The 23816-nt window shown below is 34.4% G+C and overlaps 5 protein-coding genes across 10 annotated transcripts in view; 1 reads left to right on the top strand and 4 right to left on the bottom strand.

The window, feature by feature from the left end:
• The window catches only part of LOC101893510 (serine-rich adhesin for platelets), a 69861-nt gene extending 56750 nt beyond the window's left edge, over positions 1 to 13111 (top strand). The window contains exons 5-7 of one of the 6 annotated variants that reach the window (XR_891829.3): positions 3433 to 3691; positions 8847 to 9319; positions 11251 to 11389. Coding sequence is in view for 4 of the 6 variants with exons in the window: in XM_059122323.1 (XP_058978306.1) it covers positions 3433 to 3691; positions 5259 to 8650; positions 10201 to 10323 (3774 nt within the window). In the remaining 2 variants the exon portion in view is untranslated. Of the gene's footprint in view, positions 1 to 3432; positions 3692 to 5258; positions 8651 to 8846; positions 9320 to 10200; positions 10518 to 11250 lie in introns of those variants that run through there. The other 5 variants (XR_009342133.1, XM_059122323.1, XM_059122324.1 and 2 more) reach the window with 5 other exon arrangements.
• A 663-nt stretch (positions 13112 to 13774) lies between these two features.
• On the bottom strand, positions 13775 to 15132 carry LOC101893338 (uncharacterized). The gene is made up of 2 exons (XM_005177319.4): positions 14866 to 15132; positions 13775 to 14791 (listed from the first exon to the last, which is right to left on the bottom strand). Exons 1-2 carry the CDS (start codon positions 15047 to 15049, stop codon positions 13974 to 13976), a joined length of 1002 nt encoding a protein of 333 aa, XP_005177376.1. The 5' UTR covers positions 15050 to 15132; the 3' UTR covers positions 13775 to 13973.
• Positions 15133 to 15455: 323 nt separating this feature from the next.
• On the bottom strand, positions 15456 to 16890 carry LOC101893177 (uncharacterized). The gene is made up of 2 exons (XM_005177318.4): positions 16613 to 16890; positions 15456 to 16557 (listed from the first exon to the last, which is right to left on the bottom strand). Exons 1-2 carry the CDS (start codon positions 16824 to 16826, stop codon positions 15821 to 15823), a joined length of 951 nt encoding a protein of 316 aa, XP_005177375.1. The 5' UTR covers positions 16827 to 16890; the 3' UTR covers positions 15456 to 15820.
• A 1931-nt stretch (positions 16891 to 18821) lies between these two features.
• On the bottom strand, positions 18822 to 20338 carry LOC101892999 (farnesol dehydrogenase). Its single transcript, XM_005177317.4, has 2 exons — positions 19516 to 20338; positions 18822 to 19074 (listed from the first exon to the last, which is right to left on the bottom strand). Exons 1-2 carry the CDS (start codon positions 20095 to 20097, stop codon positions 18880 to 18882), a joined length of 777 nt encoding a protein of 258 aa, XP_005177374.1. The 5' UTR covers positions 20098 to 20338; the 3' UTR covers positions 18822 to 18879.
• A 1300-nt stretch (positions 20339 to 21638) lies between these two features.
• LOC101892716 (galactosylgalactosylxylosylprotein 3-beta-glucuronosyltransferase I) lies at positions 21639 to 23508 on the bottom strand. The gene is made up of 2 exons (XM_005177315.4): positions 23126 to 23508; positions 21639 to 23016 (listed from the first exon to the last, which is right to left on the bottom strand). The coding sequence occupies exons 1-2, from the start codon at positions 23338 to 23340 to the stop codon at positions 22305 to 22307; spliced, it is 927 nt and encodes a 308-aa protein (XP_005177372.1). The 5' UTR covers positions 23341 to 23508; the 3' UTR covers positions 21639 to 22304.
• Positions 23509 to 23816: the final 308 nt, after the last annotated feature.

Here is a 23816-nt window from a genome sequence, read left to right as displayed (position 1 = left end):
AAGTCATAATAACGGATTTGGGCAAAATGCTCAATATGTGCCCAATTATTAGAAAACAGCATTTCTTACATGTCTCCTTGGGTATTATTTTTTTTTCATAACATATATGACAGTGGCGCCCAACGTATATTCTTTATAAAAGAAACTGGGAGAAACAAATACCTTCAAGGGGAGGTTTCAAACTTTGCGTAAAGCCACGTTTATGCTACAACTTTTTGTATGGTTTATTCCACTTTGAGAGGATCTATTTGAAGTATAATGGATATGACAATTTTAATCAAAATCTCAATTATATGTAAACTTACTGTACTATAGTATAATTATGGTATTGAAATAAGAACCAGCTTCTAATATAATAAACAATAAAAGGAGAATTAACCTTAGCTGAGATGGAGTATCTTTTCTCTCATTTTGTGTGGTCAATTTGCGTCTCAAACTAATTTTGCACATTTGTTTGGTGCAATTGTATAATTTATTTTCCTATTTAAAAATCAAAAAAACAATAACCCAGTTATTTCCTATCAAACCATATGACAAAATTTTAAACGGGGCAAAAGATAAGATTCAATATACTTTTCACATGTTAACGCTTAAATTCTATTGCGATTATTATTTTCAATTAATTCGCAAGTGTTTTTTATTTTTGTTTTTTGATAGGCCAGAGATAAGTGTCATTGAAATTCTAACATTTCAACCCGCCCTCAAAATTTAATACCCCAACCAACCAACCAACCAGTTAGCCAGCCCACCAACGCATGCTGACTGGCGGCTGACATTAAATTCTATTCTATTGACAGACTTTCAAAACAAACATTACCAAATATGTTTTTTCCATATTCTGAATTCGCATTCATTCATTCATTCAAACTTACTTTCGTTAAAGTTCTTTTTTGTATTTTTTTTGTTTTGTTTTGAGCTCGTGACTGACATTTGTGCTTTGTTGGAATGGCAAAACGATATTCATCAAGAAGAAAATCCCATAATAACCTTATAAAGAGTTTTTAATACTTGACAACTAATACCATGTTCCCACTGGGCCTTTTTAAAAGAGGCGCGTTAAAACCTTTGTTGATTGCAATGACTGGAGAATAAAGAAAACTGCGTTTTCTACACGTTTCTATTCGTTCTCTAATTTCGGTAATAAACGAAATTTGTCGAAAAGCTAACGATGAGATCACAGTAGTCGCAAAGACCTACCGGTAGATGCCAATATTGTCAACCTTAACTTCTTTTATTTCCACATTTTCCAAAAATTCGCACATATCTCATATACAGGGTGAGTTGAAAAAACTGCAACCAACTTCAGACTGCTGTCATTTCCAAGCCACTCGTCTGACAGCTGTTAAAATTTTTCCAGTGACAGCTCGTTATATTGTTTACAAGCGCACAAGAGCATTTTGGTGAGAATTTTCCAGAAAAAAAGTTTTTCGTGATGGAATTCAAGTGTGATAGTGTGATTTCTTTACATTTGGCTGGAAAACCTCAAGTGGCTATCGTTAGAGCACTCCAGCATTTAAATGTGAATTAATCTCTTATTCCCGGCGTCAAGGAAGTGGACGGAAGAAAACAGCAACTTTAGACGAATGGTTCGAAAAGTGAAGAAGCGACTTGCTCGAAAACCGCGTCGCAGTGGCCAAAAATTTCTCGTGAGCTGAACATATCTTAATATTCCATTTGGCAAATATTGGAAAATATGCTCGGGGTAAAGCCATTGAAATTCCAAAAAGTGCAAGAACTTACACCGCAATGGAAAGAAAATAGAGTCAAAATAGCTAAAGATTTGCTTTGCTTGGCCGAAAGTTGTTAACTGCCGAATTTGGTTTTCTCCGAGCAGAGAAAACATTCATTGTCCAGCAGTTTGGAAACAAGCAAAACGATCGTGTTTACTTGCCAAACAGGTCAGCTGAAAATGTGAACCTTCGGTTGGCCACCAGAACTCAAGCACTGGTCATGGTGATTGTGCGGGCCGCCATAACATCCGATGGTCGCTCTCCGCTCGTATTAATCGACCGTGGCATCAGAATAAATGCCGAATATTATCGCGAAGATATTCTGGAGGGTGGATTAAAGCCTTGGGCACGCAAACATTTTGGTCGCAGACCTTGGACATTCCAACATTACTCAGCCCGCTCCAACCCAGAATGGTTACAAAATGAGGTTCCTCGCTTCATTTCCAGCGCACAATGGCCACCAAAATCTGCGGATACCAATCCGTTGGAATATTGTGTCTGGAGGATTTCGGAATGAAAGGTTTGCACTAAAAAAATACCAAAGTGTCGATCACCTCAAGCAAGCGCTTCGCCAAGAATGGCCCAAAATAACGCAGAGTAACATTCGGGCAGCGGTTACGGTTTCATTGGCCGTTTGAAGGCCATAATTCGTGCTAAAGTTGACCAATTCGAACAAATCTAAACTTATTCTAAAATTTGTTGCTATTTCCGACAATTGTTGCTTTCATTCAATAAAATTTAAAAAAAAATGTTAAAATTATGGCGTTTGACATTGTTGCAGTTTTTTTATCTCACCCTGTGAAGTATATGAAGTAGTCGATATAGTCCAAATCTGGCACGTTGTAATATTTTTATCAGTCTTAGGTCAGATAGGAATTGGTCAATATTGGTCAACTACTTCGGAACCTCCGCCATAGAGGGTCAACAGTTTGAATAATCACAACTCAAGGCTGGGGGTGTACATCTGTCGGAAAAATCGACTGATAATACTTTACTTGTTTTTAAAGAGATTATTGAAATGTTTCTCAAGCAGTGGTCACCATAAAAGCCGGTCACCTTACACATAGCATGCCATTTTTTTTAATGTTCGCTATAAACTCCTAACCCAATTTTAACACACACACACATACACTTTGTGACAATTGTCAAAATGTTGTGGTAACATCTGTCTGTCCGACAGACAGATACCACACAATGGGGTGATTACACCTTTAGTGCGTGAACTGGGTTCATTATCATTTAACACATGCCCGCCCGGCTCTTGGCCTGTCCCATTGTTTTGAAAATAACAAAAAAAAAACTGAAATTTGCATAAACTAACCTACCTCTTCTCACCTATTTCCACAAAAGGGAATGATGTGTTTCATTTTTTTTAAATATTACACAACATATAAAAAATAAAACTAGGTGCAAAAAAAATAAATAAACAAAACAAATATGTAAGGCATTGTTTTAAAATTCCAACAAGGTTTTCTCTACAAACACGTATCAATGGAAATTAGGTTGAGCAGCTTAGCGTGCCATGCTCTCATGTTATCCAAGTATCGATTGAGAATTTGTAAAGATTTTTAAATACGGGTTATTTTAAACATTTAATAACTGAATTGGGATTGGAGTCTGCAAGGAACCCCAAAGGATTTTTTTTTATAAAAATTGCATTTTTTTACAAATTATTAATATTTCTTCATTTCTTTCTTTACAGTTCCGTGTACAATTTAATGATACTCTCACATCAACATTTGAATATCCCTCGGAAGCCTCCCTGATTGTGGATGATTCATTTTCTTCGGTATCTGGAGAAACGGAATTAAACCAAACATTTCAGAATTTAGTTTTAGAGAATTCCATACCCTTGCATCATGTTGCCGATGAGATTATTCAACTGCCAACAACAAACGAAAGTACGAATTCACCTGCCAATACAACAGCCACCAAAAATATTTTAGGCAATTTACCACTAGGTGAGTTTTGAAAGTTTCCATTCTGGGTCTTAAGTTTTTGTGTGTTTTTTTTATTTTTGCATTGGTGGTGTTGTGCTGTTGCCATAATTCTTCAGCATTATTGTTTTTTATTTTATTTTTCATACTCTTTGGTTTTGGTTGTCTTATCTGTTTTTCTTTCGTTTTTTGTTTTGTATTTTTGGTATAAGGTTTTTTTTTGGGTTTACTTTTACTTCCACTACAACCTTCTAATGGCCATTTGTTTCCTAATACACACACACATAATAACTTTATTGTTTTCTTACTACACCAACAAGAACAACAACATGTAGTTTAAAACTTTCTATTTTCTAACCCAACCAACCAACAAGTCCAAGGGCCTTTTAAACGATTTAATACCCCACTAATCATTTGCTTTTTTTTTAAGTACTAACCCACAAAAGGAATACCTTGATGGTAATCTTTCCTTAATCCATAAGATTTTTTGTGCAAACAACAACAACAATAATAATAGATTTTATAAAAACAAAAAACATCCGTAACATACACTCTACTATACTTCCCACAAACAAAATATGTATTCTTTTGTGTTTTATAGCTGTTGTCGAACCAACATTGCCCATCAATTCTTGTCGTGACAATACTAGCCCCAGTTCTACTTTTTGTTGTCAAAATTTTCCAACCTGCCCAACAAAAACGCTTGCAGGCGTTAACACGTTAAAAGACATTTTCAAAATATGTTCCTCAACATTGCGTAAATTTTCCAAGAAATTGAACATAAGGTTCGTTTAATATTTCCCCCCTCACTGAAAATATAAATTGAAAATTTTCAGAATTTCCAAATAACAATCCTCCTCTTTGAGTTTTCTTTTTTGTTTTGAAATATTAAATCGCTACTTACATCATTTTTTGCCATTTTCACAATCATGATCATTGTATCAGATAAAGCATTTGAAATAGGGACTCGCAGATTAGGTTTCGTTGAAGAAAATCAAAATTGGAAAGGCTCAATTCTATTAAACGGACAATAATATGGATTTCTAAACTCAAAAATTTCTAGAATTTAAAGTTTGATTTTATAAATGTTAATAAAAAACATGTATCACAAATTCTAGTAAGAAATTTAAAATAAGGTCACTCATTGTGTTCTTAAAGATATGAAGATTTTTATAACTCCATCGAAAATTGGATTTAATTAAATATTCAAATTGCAAACTTCTTGTATTGTGGACTCCTGAGGAGTCGATTTTTTCTACTTTTGCATATTGATAACCACTTGTTAGACCTTTTCTAAACTTCAGCGATAAACTATCAACACCATTATGACCCTTCGCTCTCCATGATTTTTTTCTTCTCATTCTGGTTTTTTATCTCAACTTTCCGTCAATTCACAGCAAAATCATATTACATTTCACACGACATGCTCTAAAACCCAAGCAGCACATAAACCAGAGCAACAAATTATCTTTCCCGGTGTTCAAAAAGTTGTAAATTGAGATCCCGCTCCCACCCCCAAAAAGATCATATCCACAAGCAACTGTTGAAATTTGACAAAAGAAAAAACCAAAACAAATCCGAATTTTTACAGATTGCCCAGATTTAGAGAAGGCTACAGCATTAACCATGACGTTGGAGGAACAACCAACACAAGACAATCGAGAGCAAGAACAGCAGCTCCAGGACCAGTGCAACAACAACAATCTGAACAACAGCAGCAGCAACAACAACAACCACATGGAAGAATTGCCACAGCCATTAGAAATGCGAAAATCACGAAAAGATTTAAAATTACCGCTGCTGGAACAACAACACCAAGTGGTGATGAGCCAAAAACCTCCATTGCCAGTGAAAAGCAGCCGGATGAAGACATGGAAACCACCTCCGTCATATTTAAAAGCAAATATAGGCCGCGACAAAACTTTGGTGGAACCAGCTCCAGCACCACCGCCAACAGTTACACCCTTAACCCCACAGCCAGCAATGTCTACACAACAAGACCCCCCCAACATAGTGGCACAGCATCAAGTGATGATCACCCAAACTCAAGATAAACATGATTCAAATGGCAACAGCTTGGAAGATAAACAAATCACAGAAGAAAAACCAAAGGAGAGACCCCGAAAAATGCCACAAATCCTTAGTCATCCTAAGTATGCGTGCTTTTTGCAACCCAATACCGCTGATGCAGAAAGGCCAATGATACAACGTTCCCGGTCCAATGAGTTTCGTCGAAACTTTAATGCCAACCCTGTAACTTTACCAGTTTTTCGTTCCAATTCTTTGAGAAACATAGAGAAGCCATTACCAATGAATTCGGAAAGCAAGAACACAATTACCACTTCAATTTATTTCGATACCAATGTAAATTCATCTAATAACTCGAATCAGACGACTCGTAATGCTAACAATAATGCCACAACTGCAATGATTCTTCCCCCTGATGGCCAAGTAGATGATTTGAAGTCGACCGCCCCTATAAATTTAACCATACATAGGCTGGACAATACCAAAGATATGATTATGGACGAAGACGACGAGTTTTCAGCTTTGAATGAAGGAGAAACATCCCTACAAGCGTCTACTCTATCACTTCCAAGTGCCCATGACCTTAGTGGATTCCAAGAAACCATATCCTGTCCCAACATAACTCAAAGCGATTCTTGCGAACTTTTATTGAACTCAAATTCAATTGTCGACCGTTCTGTTTCTTTACAAAATATCAATTTCTCAAAAAGTGAAGAATCTTTTGTTTCCTCATCCCCAATGGACCAAGACCAGGAGCCATTCCCTATTAAGATAGTAAATCAGAACTATTTTTCATTGCCTAATTTAATACAAACCCCAAAATATATACCCCACAAAGAAGCCAAGGAAGAAACTATGCAAAACCTAATGGAAGAGCCTCTAACTTCTAAGTCAATGGAGAATTTGGGCTTTATTGGCGAAACAATACCTAAAATGTCCTCCAAGTCCTTAGAATATTTAAATTTTCCTTCTGGGCCAACAAGTCGGGATGGCCAAACAGATAGTCCATCCCAACGCCCTCATATCAGGGAATTAATACAAATGTCTGGTGATTCTGTGGACGATGTATATGAAGATGCTCTATGTCTGTCGTTGGACTCTTCTATAAGTAGTGAGAAGACCTCCAAGGAGTGTAGTGAATTCACCAATGATTATTCTATGTCGAGTGCAAATTCCAATGAATATAGCTATGATCTGGTTATAAATGAGATCGCAGCTAAAGATTACAATTTGGAAAACATAAACACATGTCCGACAAGAACTCAATTGGCAAGCCAAGTTGAGATTTCACGTAAAATAATATTAGATTCTTTGAATAGAGGCTTGGATAATACCAAGAATTTGCCGGAAGAAAATAAGGATTTAGCATCTATGGAGTCGGATGTAAAAGAGAATAATGGGAAGAATCAAGATGAAAACCAAAATCCGACACAAGACGATATAACTTCTTATAAAAATATAACTAATGTTTCCAAAAACCTCCCAAATAAAAATTTCGACAGTGTGGATTGTCAAATGCTGGAAAGCAGCATTGTTGCAAAGAGAGAAGTTTCGTCGGGTACAAGTACAGCAAGATCAGAAGAAGAATGTTCTAATCTAGATTCGAATACAAATATTTTTAATGAATCAACAAGTTCAAAGGTTGCTGTATCCAAATCTTCTAAAATTCCTTATAAAACTGATGGCCAGTTAGCAGCTCCACTTGGATTTAATATTTCCAATATTGAATTCTCAAGGTCAGCAGATTCTATTGCGTACCAATACGAACATAAGTATTGTTCTTCAACGAATGAAGATAATCACAGCGCTGATAAAAGTAAATACGAAACCAAAATGAAAGTAAATCTAGGAGAAGATAATCTAAGTCAGGAATCAATGAATAATCACCAAAGAGTTGATGGAAATTCTTCACATTGCTTGGCAGAAATACGTAATACCAAAACCGAAAAGGACAGTCTAAAGAAAATTCCCCAGATTTCCAATGAAATTTTTTCAAATCCCTCGAAAATACCAGATGCAAGCATTGCTCACGACGATGTCTTTAAGCAGAATAAGTCATTTACTTCTGGTCAAAACAAAAATAAACAATTACATATTAAAACAAACGATAAATTCTATAGCAACTTGGCCAAACAAAAGCCCTTCACGGATACAAACAGTTACACCACCTATAGCTTGGCTAGAAAATGCAATCGCAGCAATTCACAGTCTTTTGCTAAAGCTTTGAGTCTTTACGAAAGTTTCAGCGAGAAGTCTTCAAGTTGCAATGTAGTGCGAAAGGAAACAAAAAATGTAGCAGCTATAAATCGATCAGTTAGCATGGTGGAGGGCAGTAGAAATTATGATAGTGAAATAAAAGGAAATTCGAAAAAACTCGATTTCTCGGCATCTAAACAAACTTCCCATACGGATCGCTCTAATTTTAAGGCATTCGGCCCATCATATGAATTGCAAACAGCAACTATTGACAATTCACTCTTGTTGGGTCCCAAAGCAGACTTAAAAGGCAAAAATTTAGTTTCCAATTCCCTATCGAGTGTAGTTTTTGAATCGAAAACCGTCTCGGATAATACAAATTCTTCGTTGTTCGGCTTCAAGGAGATGCCTGAAAGGGCTATGTCCCCCATCTTATTGAATTCAAATAAAAATTATTTTAACATTAGTCCTCGTCCATACAGACGTAATTCTGAACATACATTTAACACTATACACAATACAACAGATTTAAATACAATATCCTTGGATTCAGATTCCTTCCGATACAATACTAATCATTTGAAAATTACTCCCCCAATACAACACGATATGGGTTTGAAGACAAGAACCAATTCTGAAATAGCATTACCACCATCCAGGGCTACGGATAACACCTGCAATACACATTCCATAAACAGTTCTATAAATATTAATACTAACCATGTGCAGCAGCATCAGGTTGAGGTCGACATTCCAAAGGTGCTAACAAATTTTCAGAAATCACAGAATTTTCATACTTTTCTTCCTTCTACTTCTTGTTCTTCTTTTCGTTTTTCAACCACCAAAACAACAACGACCACAACTGTTACCACTACTGCAACCACAACTTCTTCATCCTTTACTTCTTCCACATTTTCCACGACCAATGTTAATGCCATGACTAATACAAATCCAGCGAAATATATGAATCGGCATGGAAACAACGAGATAAGGACAGCAAAAATTCCACCAAAACCAATAGATCAACGTTCGATTGCAAAGGCAAATTCATACGTCAGCCTTAAGACGACGTCGCTAGAGAACAGCAAGAAGCACGACATGACTAAAATGCCAATCTCCAATAATATGACTAGCACCACCACTTCTACTTTTGTTGCCACTAGCCTTAAAGCTTCCTACACCAATTCAGCTTCCAACTCAACTGCAACTACCACAAAATACTGTGCTCCTCCTCTGCGTAGACGTGTGCCTGGCAACACGCTGTATTATGTCTGAAAATTGTAACCATCAAGCGATAAATGTATCTTCTTACTATCAACTACCACCGCCAACCACCTACCTATTTATCTATGTATCTTCTATCTATCTGCCACACCACTACTCTACTTTCTATGTCTATAACAAAAAACAAAATAAATAAAAATCTATGTATGTATGTGTCACTTATCTTTCAAAATAAATTATTTATGAAAATGTATATTTAGGAAACATTGTGTGTAGTTAATAAATAAAAGTATATACATATATGTTTGTAAAAAAATATATACGCTATGTTATGGGTATAGGGTTCATTGATTTATTTGCAATATATATAGGCTTGGTTGTATGATAGTTTTTTGTACACAGTAAAGTATGTCGGTTCCAAAGGTGCTATGTTTTGATTTTACTAAGGAAATTAGTTTTGTAAATGTAATTTGATTCATCCATTATGCTCCTCACCTTCCTGAAACCAATAATCCGCAATCACATGTTTTATGATGAACTTTTTATTAAATCGTCGAATTTAAAGAAATACACCGATTTGTGAGAATGTAGTTTTCCATATGATTCTCCTTTTTTCATTAAATTTTCTATTATTATTTTGTGAATAATATAATATCAACCACAGAAAATTTTATATTTTTTTGGAAGAGAGATGGCTAAAAAAAGTGACTACATTACTTTATCAACACTAGGCTTTTTCATGACAGAGAGCATTATTATGACTCCAATCATCTCTCTTCTCAACCTAAATCCAAACTCTCTCTCATGAATGTCTGACTTGTAAACAAAGTAAAAGTAGGGATCACATATTGTTGTATCGACCATCATCTGCAATATCTATTGCCTTTTAGCACAGTATCAGACGTTGGACAATTTGTTTAAATTTACATGCAAGAATTTTTGTCTTATTGTGTTCTTTAATTTTCTTTATGTTTGGTCCTGTTTTGTTCCCTTTTTGTTAACTAAATATTTTGTAGTTATTTATGCCAAAATATAAATATGTATTCTATGGTACTATATATCCTTTTTTCTTTCTTTAATTCCAGATGTTATCTAAAATCAAAAAACATACATTCACATCTATCTCTATTTCCTCCCCCTCAAATCAACTAAAAACCAAAAACAAAAAACAAATGTTCAATATCAAATATAGATGCTATTGTGCCTAAAACAAATGATCGAAATTCCCCCAAAAAATATTGAAATCGATCTATGCAAATGCCAAAACACTTTACTATCCACATTCCATATGTGAAAAGCGTCAAGTAAAAGGGCCACAAATCACCACCAATTTATTGTTGTTGTGTAGTAGTTAACCAAAAATGCAGTTGCCCGCATAAATTGAATTCGAATACGAATGGTGGTATGACATGGAAACAAAAATGTATTTGCTCAATTTGTTTTTAACTTGCTAAAAAAACGTTATTTTATTATTTATTTATTGTTTGTATGAAAGAATTATTTATTATTATTTTTTTTACTAATAAAAACAAAATTTGATGTAAATCCTCCCATGTAAAACACCAAGAAAGAAAATCCAAAAATTACATATTAACTAAGGTAACTAACATTTAACATGTATTTGCGTGTAATTGTCTATGTTTTTGCAATGTTGTATATAAAATGTATGTGTATTTCAAGGAGAAAGGGGATATTAAGGGTGCTTAAATAATAATTATTTTAAATAATACAAAAAGGAAAAAATATGTCCATCCTTTTGCTAAACTTCAGTTTTAAAAAAATTTCTTTAATTTTTCAGCGAGAAAAGTTTCAAGAAGTTTACTTTGATATTTGCCTTTAATATAACGCATCGCCTTTCTCCTTGCCTATTATCAGCGCTAGCATGTGTTCCATTCAATTTCAAATTGCACCTGTAAAAGTAACCATTCCATCATCTACCTTTGGTATTTCATGGCTATCACCCACTCATCATTTGCATCCAACATTAATTTTCATTTAAATAACATGAAATTGTAAGCTAACTACTAATATATGTTTTATATTATTTTAAAATTTAAAGTTATTGTATTTTTCAAATAATAATGGATTTTTCTAATTTTCTCTCTTTCCATTGATGGTTGGAAATAATTTTTTAGGTTCAGCACCACTTGGTTTCTACACGCCTATGAAAGCACCCATTGATAGAATATTTCAACTTGGTGTAACCCGGGCCCCATCCTTAGAATGTACCACAAATGGTGATAATGTTGGTGATGGTGGCCTATTAAATGGCAAGGCTGGCAGTGATATTGATGGCGAACAAGAACCAGAAAGTCTGCAGTATATAAAACCAGCAGATGATGATCTCAACATAGCCTATAGTGAGAGTACCCAAAAAACCGATTTGTTATATTAGAAATAGAAGAATATAATGCTAATGCCCCTCAAGAAGATAACGCGAATCTTCAAGTTACGTATTTCGATGAGAGGAAGAAGAAAACGCAGGTGCGTTTTGTCTTGGGATACTCTTTTTAAGTGTTAAGGCTTTATATGAGTTTTATATAAACTTTAAACTTTTTGGTTTAATAACGACAGACTGTCAATCCTTTACTCCCCACACACATACACATTTTGCCTCTAACCCCTCCTCCTTTAAATGTATAACATATATATCTGAGAACATTTTTAAAGAAAGAAAAAAAAATGAAATGAAATTGTATTAGTTTATGAGGATTCTTGTAAAAATTCTCAAAAATGTTATTTAATTTTTATTTAAATATTTTTTGTATTATTTTAATCATTATGTTTTATGTGATGTTCTCTTTATAAATCCATGTTTTAAGCAAAAATATATAATATACAATTTGTAATAACAACGGCATACTGGACTTGGAACCCAGAACTTCTCTTTTTGCAAAATTGTATTTCTTTTTGCTTTTTGTTAAGCTAAGAAAGATACATTATCCATGAAAAATCTAATAATAACAAAAAATAGAGCTTAATTTAATCATTTTTGATATACATAATTATTATACATACATAAATTACATAGCATTTTCTATTTTGTATTGTAGTTTAAAAGCGTATTTTCAAAACATGATTTTTTCACCCAAACATGAAATTCGAGTAATTTTTTAAACAAAAATACAATTTTCGCTATCCCCCCATTATGCAATTATTTCTTCAACTACATTCTAAGTTTATGTCATAAGTCTTATTTATTAATATTTCAAATAAAAAATAAAAATAAAATAAAAACAAAAACACATAAGCTATATAGTTATAATTATTATTAAATATTGATAAAATTCCCATTTAATAAATACAAGATGAGCTAATGAAACATAAATAAACATAAACATTCTAAACAAAATGCATTTATTTATAAAAAAGAATTAAAATATAAACAAGTATTAAAAGACATTTTTTATTGAGAAATATATTGAAATGGAAATGGTTCAAGTCTGATCTTTGAAACGTTAGAATAAAATTGATGTTTTAATTGAATAAATAATTGATACTGAGGATTTTATAAAAAAACGCAAGTGGCAATGTTGTGACTTGAAATAAATCTGAGGCCAAATATAAGACGATGGTTTAAATCTGCTTTTTTATTTTTGGACAATTTCCTTTACTTTCTAAATAAGAAACACTCACTTGAAACAGTCGCATTCAGACAGTATCTTTACGGAATTATATTTCGTTGTAGAATTTATTCAAAACTATAAATTCTGGTTTCATTGTCCTCAAATTTCTAAATTCAACTTTCTTGGGGCTGAACAAGACTTTTAGATGAGTTTTAAATTAAAATACAATTTACATCTGAATTCTCTTTATTGCAACAAATGTGTAGCCCGTGATACAAAGGATTTTCTTTTTTGTTTAAGACAGCAAATAAAACAATAAATAAAACACAATTTATAATACCAATATCTTACAATTTATTGAAGTATATATATATATTCTTATGCATACATACAGACATACATATAATAAAATTATGAATGAATTAAACTATTCAACAAAATTGTTTTATTTCGCAGCAAATAAAGATTTGCTTATTTAAACATTTCATTTTGCAAAGTCAGTAAAAGCCGTTTGCTCGTCATACAGTATTGAATACTAAATACATTCAATGTAAAAATTCATGTGAGCACAAGTTTTGTTCAAATGTATATCAGGAAGTGTTTAATGATATAAAGAAATATCATAAAGAAGAAATATTTTAAAAATTGCTAATTTTGATAAAAATGCACAAATTATTACCCAATGCCCAAAAATTAAAGAAGAGCCCTATTGGGCTTTCCTCACACACTATTCCCAGTAGAGAACTTGATGCCAAAAAAACTGTTGATTCATTCGGGGCATAAGGTTCTGGGATATACCTTTTGCTACTTAGAGTTCGGTATTGATTACAAAGTAAATAAATCAAATAGTAAAACATAAGAGGCATTTGTTCGAAAGTTTCTGCTAGAATTAATTGGATCAGTAAACTGATCGATTGTCCTCTAATCTCTTTTATTTCTAACAAATTCAATGGCATTGTCGAGAATCGAATGCTCTTTTACGGACAGAATGTCTTTTTCATCCCCTATGGTGTAATGGAAAAACTTTATATCTCAGTACTAACTAAATCTCAACAGAAAAGTGAGATTGTTGGAAAATGTAGTCAGCTAAATATTATTGTTCTATTGTTTTTTTTTTTTATTTAAAAAATATACATACATACTTTACTGTAATTAACGGTTATGTGTAAGTGAATATTTACTGTTCAACTTTATTCCAAGGATAAAAAAGTATTTACTTGCCCATAGAAAGTCATAGTAATTTCAATAATGATCTTTTCGTCTTAAAAGAAGTAAAAAAACTATCATAAAATCTAAGTCCACCACGCCTTAGTGTTGCCACTGGACCCATGTAGGGGATCGTCGGCTTCTTCATGTTTCACTTTAATTGAATCGTCTAGCTCATCCAAATGATCCTCCTGCATGTCATGTTCCTCATCTTCGTGGCTAAGGTTTGTCCCAGCCGGAGCTCTTGTTTCAGCTGTTGTAGCATTCTTGTTTTTCTCCGCATGCTCTACAAATTTATGTAATATTTTGAGGGTTTCTATTTTGGCCCTTAATTTGGCGCTTTCATTTAATTTCCTAAATGTTGGTACGAGCGACAGGCAGAACGAGATATCACCATCACGTATTCTAAAAGATGGTGCCGAAGCTGCACCGCCAGAACTTGTGGCAACTCCCGCGTTTTGTCCATTGGGTTTTTTTAAACCATCAAAATTCTTAATAACTTCTTTGTGAGTTTTACTAAGTTTTGGCGGTGATGCTGGTGTTGTCTTTTGCGCCTGCATTTTTGGTGTTGGCTTGACCGAACGCCTTAGGTTTCTACGTGGCTCCGGTGTTTCACAGTTTTCATCTTCTGCATTGTCGTTGGCTTTAAGTAATTCCTCCATGACTTCGTCGGTATCGTTGTCTTCCATATAAGAACTGGAATTGTCCCCGTCTAATGTGTCATTATATTTGGATTTTGAATTGCTTGCTGGTGGCATTTTATAACCGACAAAATCTCGCATAAATTCCATATCATCAAAGTAAACATATTTGCGCTTTTTATGTGCTCCGCCTGAGTTGATCAACTTAATTTCCCTATAAAAATGATCCCTCAAGTGCTTCCATTTAGCCTGGATTTCGTCAACTGCAATTGTAATTTCCAAAACACATAATAGGTATTTGCATTCGTACCGATTGTGGCTATTCTCAGTACTTTACCTCTAGCGTCTTTTTCCACATCCGTATATGATTGCCAATCTTCAGGTGGTGTCAACTTCTCGCCTACTTCCAGCCAAAGTTGATGTTTGTGATCCCTCTTTGGATGGTCCAACAAATCTCTATTGTAAAGGCCGGGACGACATTTGATTTCTCGTATCAAATCTCTTGGATGAAATCCGCTCATTTCCAATTTATTTTATTTGTTAACACTGTTTCTGGGCAAAGAAGCGTCTCCGTACCGAACTGCCACATACGAACTATTCTGTGAACGGAACTATCGGAACTAGATGCAGCACTTTCGTTGTACTAGTTCTTTTCAATTTGCGAAGTTATGGCATTTGACACTATTGTTTGCTAATTGCATCAGAATTTAAAAAATTATTTACTGAATTTTAAGGAAAACCTAAAAACGATTCAGATAGACAGATATATGCAGAAACATTCAGAGTCCATTAGCTTCGATTAAAGTAAGTGGAGGCAACACCACATACAACCCTGTGTTGGTCAATGACAGCCATAGTAACGTCAGAATTACTATTAACAACACTTGTTGATTTTATTTTACAAAAATGAAGAAAAACCCCGCAAAATTGTATATAGGGTGAAATTTTATTTTTAAAAATATGTTCTATGTATCCCAAATAATTTATTGGTTCACAAAGGGGTAAAATTGGACCATATATGCGCTGTAATAACAGCAACAAGGTTCGCCAACATTATTCTTACATTTTTAAAGTTTTATTTGTTATTACAGAAAAAATACTTATTTAACATACGTGGTAACCAAAAGTATATAATCTTGACAAGGACCCTCAAGAAATAATTTTATTACTTTTTATTCCCAGTGGAAATCGTGCTTTAAATAAGGGTCATAGTCAAATTTTGTTAGTCTCTAGAATTTTATTGAACCTATTTCTACTTTTACAATCTGATTGAAAGAACTTATGCTTGTACGTTACGTCCACCATACATTTTCCATATTCTTTTCCGTACAGTCTTCTAGCTTCAACTCCATTTCGGATAAATTTCCTGAATTTTTGCTATTCTCCGCAAGTTTTTGCTTCTTTGCTCTTGGCGTAGCTTCATCTACATATCTATGAAGTATTGTTAGAATGTCAATTTTTGCTTTCAGTCGTTTCGATTCATCCAATTTGCGCATTGTGGGTACTAGCGACAGGCAAAAAGATATATCTCCATCTCTCATACTAACGGCAGGTATTGAATATTTAGTCTTTGTGGTAGAGGGAGTGCTGTGTGGTCGTATTTTTTGTGATATTTTCTTTAAATCATCAAATTTATTGATAACAAGTTTTTGCTCCTTGGTCAGCTCATTATCCTTAGGGGGTGAGATGGAATCACGAGGTGGTGCCTGCTTCTTTACAGGCATTCTTGGAGAACGACGTGTTCGTTGAGGTGACTCCTCCTGAACTTCCTCTGAAGTGTTCAATGACTGATCATTGGTAACATCATTATCTGGCTCCTCATCATCACAACTGTCATCGGTAGAGTCACAAGATTTACGTTTAGGTGTAACTGAGCCGTACAATCTACCACCCACATAGGGACTCATAAATTCCATGTCATCGTAATATTTGTACTTTTTCTTGGTATGTGCTTTGCCAGCCCTAATCAACTTAATTTCCCGAAGGAAGTGGTTGCGAAAATTTTTCCATTTGATTTGGATCTCTTCAACTGAAAGAACGAATTTATTAATTTTATCATTTAATATGCTTTTTGGGAAACTTACTTTTCATATGCTTTTCATTTTCGTCATATGATTCCCAAACATCGCTTGGGGTCAAACTCTCAGCCACTTCCTTCCACAGTTGTTGTTTATGCTCTCGTTTTGGTTGTTCGAGTTGCTCTTTGTCGTATAGACCTGGACGACATTTGATTTCTCTAATCAGATCTTTGGGATTGGAATTTATGAGGTGCTTCTTAAATTTTCTTCCACTATCCATTCCAAAGTTGTGTTCCTTTGCCACTGTAGGGTATCAAATTGTAAACAACAAGCAAAAAAGGGTTCTAGAAGATCGGAAAATATGTTCTAAAGAGCTCTAGAAATACGATTTTCTTCCACAATTCACTGAAAAGAGCACAGGCCTAGTACCGTAATTATAAGTAATTCATTGCACCGCGCAAAATAAATATAAACCGCCATTTAAAACAACCTAGGGAGCAAGTTGAGTTTAGGGGCTATGCTCGGATCATTTTGAAATTTTTACCGCAGGTAGGTATTTGTAACCTGATTACGGCAATGTAATTTTTTTGAGGGGGAAATACCCGGTTACCCGGTTATTCGACCCAAAAGTTCGAATATAACATCCGGTTTGTATCCGGTTCTATGTAACCGATATCAATAAAATGGGTATCATTTGAAAGCTTATGAAAATACCTATCCAACAAGTGGTCATACGGGGTTGCTGGAACCGGTTTCGGAGAAATTTAGGAAAATTTGCATTTTTGTATGAGTACTTTTTGAAAAACCTATAAAAACTCGAAAACGGACCCATTATAGGGTCTTAAAATCTATACACTATATTATAGCTAACACTATTGCCTTTCCAAAATGGTGTCATATGTGTTGATATCTTTTGTGGTTCCGTGGATATAAGAGATAGAATTCATTAAATTATATTTTTCTCCAGTCTAGATGCATTTGACTTTGACCTTTATAGCTTTTTTAAGCAACCGGCCTTCGGCCGGGGCTTAAGATTTTCTCCTCTGGGGTATGTCCAACACCGGCTACGCGATCCATAGTTTTTCTAAAAATTGTACATTTTGTAAGTAGCCGGCCTTCGGCCGGGGCTTAAGATTTTCTCCTCTAGGGTATGTCCAACACCGGCTACGCGATCCATAGTTTTTCTAAAAATTGTAATTTTTGTAAGTAGCCGGCCTTCGGCCGGGGCTTAAGATTTTCTCCTCTAGGGTATGTCCAACACCAGCTACGCGATTCATAGTTTTTCTAAAAATTGTAATTTTTGTAAGTAGCCGGCCTTCGGCCGGGGCTTAAGATTTTCTCCTCTGGGGTATGTCCAACACCGGCTACGCGATCCATAGTTTTTCTAAAAATTGTAATTTTTGTAAGTAGCCGGCCTTCGGCCGGGGCTTAAGATTTTCTCCTCTGGGATATGTCCAACACCGACTACGCGATCCATAATATTCTAACAACACCAAATTAAAAACAAAGCAGATTAACAAGAACGTTAAACCCGACACAAAACTTGGGTTCACTCAAACTGCTTTCATAAGTAACGACTTTAAAAGTCAATATCTTCGGAACTACAAAAGATATCAACACATATGACACCATTTTGGAAAGGCAATAGTGTTAGCTATAATATTGTGTATAGATTTTAAGACCCTATAATGGGTCCATTTTCGAGTTTTTATGGGTTTTTCAAAAATTACTCATACAAAAATGCACATTTTCCTAAATTTCTCCGAAACAGGTTCCAATTACCCCGTCATATGACCACTTGATGGATAGATATTTTCATAAGCTTTCAAATGATACCCATATTATTGATATCGGTTACGTAGAACCGGATATAAACCGGATGTTGTATCCGAACTTTTGGGTCGAATAACCGGGTAACCGGGTATTTCCCCCACAAAAAAATTATATTGCCGTAATCAGGTTACAAATACCTACCTGCGGTAAAAATTTCAGGTCAATCCAAGCATAGCCCCTAAACTCAACTTATGCCCAAACGCATTGCCAATCCTGTTGAACATTTGCATCTGAAAACGAATTACTTCGTGTTAATGCAAGAAGGGACAAGTTCAAGACAGATTCATATAATCCGGACCAAATCGGGACAATCTTTAAAAGTGGTCCAAATGATTGACTCGTATATTAGTAATGGTAGACATGAGCAAATTTCCTTTCCTAAAAAGCTAACCTTGCAGGTCTTAGGAGTCCTTTGTACTTTATATAAGTTAAACTAGGAATACATTTTTCCAAATTATTATTTTATTTAAATAACATTTATACAATTTAATTACATTAAATTAATACCTTTCGGTGGTGGGTACCATCAAAAGTTCTGCTATGGTTACATGAAGTGGTGAGCCCAAAATAAATGTGACTCCATTTGCTACATCTTCAGGTTTCAAGGGTTCAGTAAAACTTGGAAAGCTGTCTACATTTTCCGATACGGGATCCTTTTTACCAAAATCGGTTTCTGTTAAGCCGGGACTAATTGTCTACAAAAGAAAAATGAAAGAAAAATATTAGCATAACAAAAGAAAACATCTAAGCTTCGTAATTAATTGCATTTTTGCATCAGTTCTTGATTTTTGTTTGTTTTGTTTGGCATGGGGGTAGTGATCTCTCTTCTAATACAATGCTTTGCCCTTTCTATTGTTACACGGGGGAAATGTATATGAATTTTCAAAACCTGTTTTAAAACGTTTTCTTATTTTGTACATATTATTCATATTATTACTATGATACGTAATTAGATAATTGTTGGAATTAATTAAAATACAGTAGATTGTGTTTAAAAGCATCTTATGGGAGGAATAGTAAGAATAGTTTTGGTGGAAATTCAGTTATTTTTTTAATATTCCCTTTCTACATTTCAATTTGCTCGCAAAATACTGACTTTAAGTTTTTTTTAATAATTTACACCCTTTTAAACTTACCGATAAACGCAATAACTTGTCATCAGCCATTTCCCTACGTAAAATCTCATTGGTTGCCCTCAAGGCATGTTTTGCAACTGGATATAAATTAAAGCCACATCCGGGTATGTGCTGGGGTACAACATGCCCCAACAGGCTATTAACTTGTATCACATGACATTCTTCGCCAAATTCCATGGCTTTTTTCATCAGACGATATGCCTCCTTTGTACAGTAAACAGCTCCCATTAGATTAACATCAATGACCCGTTTAATGGACTCATCATTGCCGGTATCTAAGAGCTTCGAGAACTCACACATGCCAGCATTATTGATCAGGACGTGCATTCGCTGAGCAAAACGTTGTTCCAGCCAATGGAAGGCGGTACGCAATGATGGCAAAGATGTTAGATCGCATTCGCGGGGAAAGAAACGGTCCTTTTGATTGGGCGGTAACTGCGACTTGAGTTCTTCCATGACCTTTAAACGTCGAGCTAGACCAATGACAATCATGTCTGCCTTTAAAAGTTCCTTACAAATGGCCCAACCAATGCCAGCACTGGCACCGGTAACAACAGCAACTTTTCCACGCCAGCGTTCCATTTTGAATCCTGGAAATGTATGTTCTTCTTTTAAAAACTTAAATAAATCCTGCCGTTACAGCTGCCACCGCGCAATGTGAAGCGTTGGAAAGTACTTGCAATACTAATGCCAGACCGTGTTTGCACTTGGGGTATAATTGTTGATTCGGTTTTGTTAATTGATTGGCTTCGTTGTTGTTGTTTTCTTCCGGCCGTTCTACATCCACAAAGCCTTTGGCTAACACCTATATGTTACAGTACAAAATAGCATTGAACTCAAGTAAAACTGGTTGCACTTTTGCTTTTTCGAAATTAAAGTAAACGTCTGATTTTCTTTTCCAACTGTATGTGCCGTTGATCGTTTGTTTTAGTGGTCGTATTAAGTGAATCATTTTTGAAACGACGTTGTGATTGGAACGGTTATTGAACGTTTTATTGAAATTAATTTTGTTTTTCATCATTAGCATATGTAGATGTTAGTGTGTTTAATTTTATGCAAACACATGTATATTGAAAAAAAAAATAATAATAAAAAATCATTTGATGTGGTTTTTAAATTTTTTTGGAAATTACTTCCGAAAATAAATTTTATTTTTACAAAAAGAAATTTAAGGTATCAATTGGCCATTAAAATAATACGTAGGGCTTAAATCACAATCAAGGTTTAAAACTTTTTACTGGAGTCTTGGGATATCTAGCCGCATAAAAAATATTTTTTTTTTTTACTTCGAGTCACGGTTTTGGCGACACAACACATGAAAATTAGATTTCCGGTTGCCTGCTTCCCTGAAGATTTGATACCACCTGTGAACAGATTGAATAAAGTAAATAAATCATTTGCTTTTGTTTTCTAATAAGAACCGTTAAAATATACAACTTTTATTTTCATAAGCAACAACAACTGTGGTGTTTTTGTAATGTCTAGGTTTTGGGGTCATTGGAACAAATAATATTGCAAATCAACTAGACCGTAGATTTTATTATTATGTATTAAAGTGGATAAAATTATGCATGGATTTGGAGAGAACGTTAGTTGGTCAATTAAAAAGCTTTAAAAGATGATAGTACTTCGTGCCTTTAATATTTTTAAAATAATATTTTTAAAATAATATAATTTGATTGGCCTTTTTATTAAGCGATAACAATGTGGGATGAAAACATTGCACATTTCAATATTGTTAACGTCAAAAACCTCATTCCTTTTGTCATTCCAAAAAATGCTTTTGCTCCCGTCTTGTATTTTATACGGCACATTTCGATTTTTATAAAAAATATACTTTTAATCGCTTTGATTAAAATATTTACCACAAATCATATATAATAGAGATAATTACTGGGTAATATTGTTTTGTATTTCCTGTTTAAGACAAAGGGCGCGTGCCACCTATAAAAATTTTATTTAATTTTTCTAATATTTCATTTAATTTGCTGTGATAATAGCTTGCCTTGCCTCCCTGTAAATTAATTTGTTTAATTTCAAAGTAATTGCATTTTAATTTTAGCAGAATTGTCCAATTAAAATAAATCTGCATTAAACAGCATTATAAGAATAAAACTAATTAGTTTTCGTATAAAAATAATACTTTATTTTATTAATGGTTTTATTTACAAGAGCAAATATATTTATTAAAATTGGCTGACGTAAAAATGTGTATATTCAGCAGTTGTTTTGCAAGGACTAGCCTTAACATTACTGGAAGACAACAAATAGTTAAAAAAAATAAATTATTATAAGTCTTTGGATCCAGCAGTCGCATTCTATGTAAAATTTCAAAGTGCAAGAAAAAAATCGAATAAATAACTACAAAATTAAGTTTACACTTTTTTTAAGGATTCTCTTAGATTTGCTTCACTTTATACAAGTTATAGGGATACACAAAATTATAGAATTTCACCTGAAATTACTTTTTTTACTATTGAGAAGGCAAGCATAGGACATTTAACATTAAAAGATCTCTGCAGTTCTGAAACTTATAAGGCTAGGATTTGAACAAACAAGCGAAATTGTTTTGAGAATAACTAATTTACCTTCGATTATATCTTCAACTGCGTAATGCCCGTAACTTTATGAAAGGATTTTCCAATTTTTGTAAAACTGTATTTTTCCCCATATCTATTAAATAAGTTATTTCCATATTTTTTCAAAAATCCCAGGCAAATAAATCTCTAAATCTCAGTAGTGAACAACATTTATAAAATATTCGCAATTCCTAACTAAATTCTAGTCTATTAAACCTCCATACCCTCATCCGATTTTTTCCCTTGTTTGTTCAAAGCCTCCTCATTTGTAAGTTTCGTTTTTTCAGTTCTTGTATGCCATACCAATACATCACGGCAATTGTTTGCCAATGGCTGTAGTTGTGATCTAGTAGTTAAATGTCTTAAAATTTCACTCTCTTGATAGCCGCGTTGAACTTCATAACTGAAAGCAGCCTCGGGGTATTTAAAAAGTAATTCAGTTGATATCGCAAACCCGGCCATATCAATTGGAAATGGCCGTTCGGGACGCCAAGCCGCATTGAAGCCCTCCACCAGGTTAGTTTCTTGATTAAGCAAAGGCTTCTCCACCATAAGACCACCAACCAGACCCACAGGCCACACGCCCACTCGACCAGGTTCTATTTTAGACATCTCCGCAAATAGTTCCACACTATAGGAATTATCGTCGTCCATGAAGAAGACAATATTGTGCTTTTCGGCATCCGCATTTGTGCGTATCCATGATAAGGCTAGATTTCTTTGCTCCACGCCACGAGGCTTTATCCAATTGGGATCGTTATGTTTCAGTTTGAAGGCTGTGGGTGTTTTAACATTCAATTGAGTGGAACGTTGCGTTAAGCCAGCTCGTTCCAATAGATTCCTTACTAGATTTGTTTTCGTCTCTGAATCTTCTACGATGACCCAGTGCAAGTTTGGCAGCAACATAAAGATGTGAGAAAGCCTAAAAATACAACAAACACACATTAGTCATACATTCATATCATTTAAGTGTTTTTTATCTTTTCTGTTATTGCTCTCAAGGGTCGACGACGATTGCCAGCTCACCTCACCTCGTTAATTCAGCTTTTTGATGTGGCCGGGCATAAGTGGGTGTTACGCAGTAAATTGTTGGTAATTCTCCATCTTGCTGTTTGGCGTACATGGCCTGGAGGTATGCTGGTCCCTGGCAAGTCCTTTTGCCATTGCGATGAACCATTAGTAGAATAACCAGGAACACAATGATTAAAACCAATACTTGGCGAGGTTTAATGCGTACTTCCGACATGTCCAAGCACTGAGATTGTTGTTGTTTGTATGGATATGTATTTGTTTATCTGTCATAAAACTAATTTAGTTAAGTAATTTGATGATTTTTGTGTAAATTATGACAAAAAGCTAGCTCTAGAGTTCCTTATCTGACCTATCTGATCTGTTTATGGGAGAAAAACAATTGGATTAGTAGAAAAGAAGTACTACGTAACGTAGTAGCCACTACGATACGGCAACATTGCATGGAAAGGGAGCACAGAAGGAAATCTGAATAAAGATGTGGAATCAAAACAGAAAGGCTGACAACATATGTCACGACTGACACTACGATACGGCAACACTGAAAGGTGTTTATGGGAGAAAAAATAACTGGATTAGTAGAAAAGAAGTAACGTTTACTATAAACACTACGATACGACTACACTGAAAGGAAAGGCAACACAAAAAGAATATTTGAATAAAGATGTGGCATGAAAACAGAATGGTACATTC

Source organism: Musca domestica, unplaced genomic scaffold (genome assembly GCF_030504385.1).
Source record: "Musca domestica strain aabys unplaced genomic scaffold, Musca_domestica.polishedcontigs.V.1.1 20, whole genome shotgun sequence".
Lineage (NCBI taxonomy): Eukaryota > Metazoa > Arthropoda > Insecta > Diptera > Muscidae > Musca > Musca domestica.
Note: the sequence above shows the minus strand (reverse complement) of the source record. Positions and strands in the feature narration are given on the sequence as shown.

What these genes read in the sequence shown, in the direction of transcription:
- LOC101892999 (XM_005177317.4), bottom strand. Translation starts at nt 20,097, where the DNA reads ATGGAACGCTGGCGTGGAAAAGTTGCTGTTGTTACCGGTGCCAGTGCT. An exon ending in ACAAGTTATTGCGTTTATCG is followed by an intron (nt 19,075 to 19,515) that starts GTAAGTTTAAAA and finishes TTTCTTTTGTAG; the next exon opens with ACAATTAGTCCCGGCTTAAC.
- LOC101892716 (XM_005177315.4), bottom strand. Translation starts at nt 23,340, where the DNA reads ATGTCGGAAGTACGCATTAAACCTCGCCAAGTATTGGTTTTAATCATT. An exon ending in CAAAAAGCTGAATTAACGAG is followed by an intron (nt 23,017 to 23,125) that starts GTGAGGTGAGCT and finishes TTGTATTTTTAG; the next exon opens with GCTTTCTCACATCTTTATGT.
- LOC101893177 (XM_005177318.4), bottom strand. Translation starts at nt 16,826, where the DNA reads ATGGATAGTGGAAGAAAATTTAAGAAGCACCTCATAAATTCCAATCCC. An exon ending in AAATGAAAAGCATATGAAAA is followed by an intron (nt 16,558 to 16,612) that starts GTAAGTTTCCCA and finishes TCGTTCTTTCAG; the next exon opens with TTGAAGAGATCCAAATCAAA.
- LOC101893338 (XM_005177319.4), bottom strand. Translation starts at nt 15,049, where the DNA reads ATGAGCGGATTTCATCCAAGAGATTTGATACGAGAAATCAAATGTCGT. An exon ending in TGTGGAAAAAGACGCTAGAG is followed by an intron (nt 14,792 to 14,865) that starts GTAAAGTACTGA and finishes TTACAATTGCAG; the next exon opens with TTGACGAAATCCAGGCTAAA.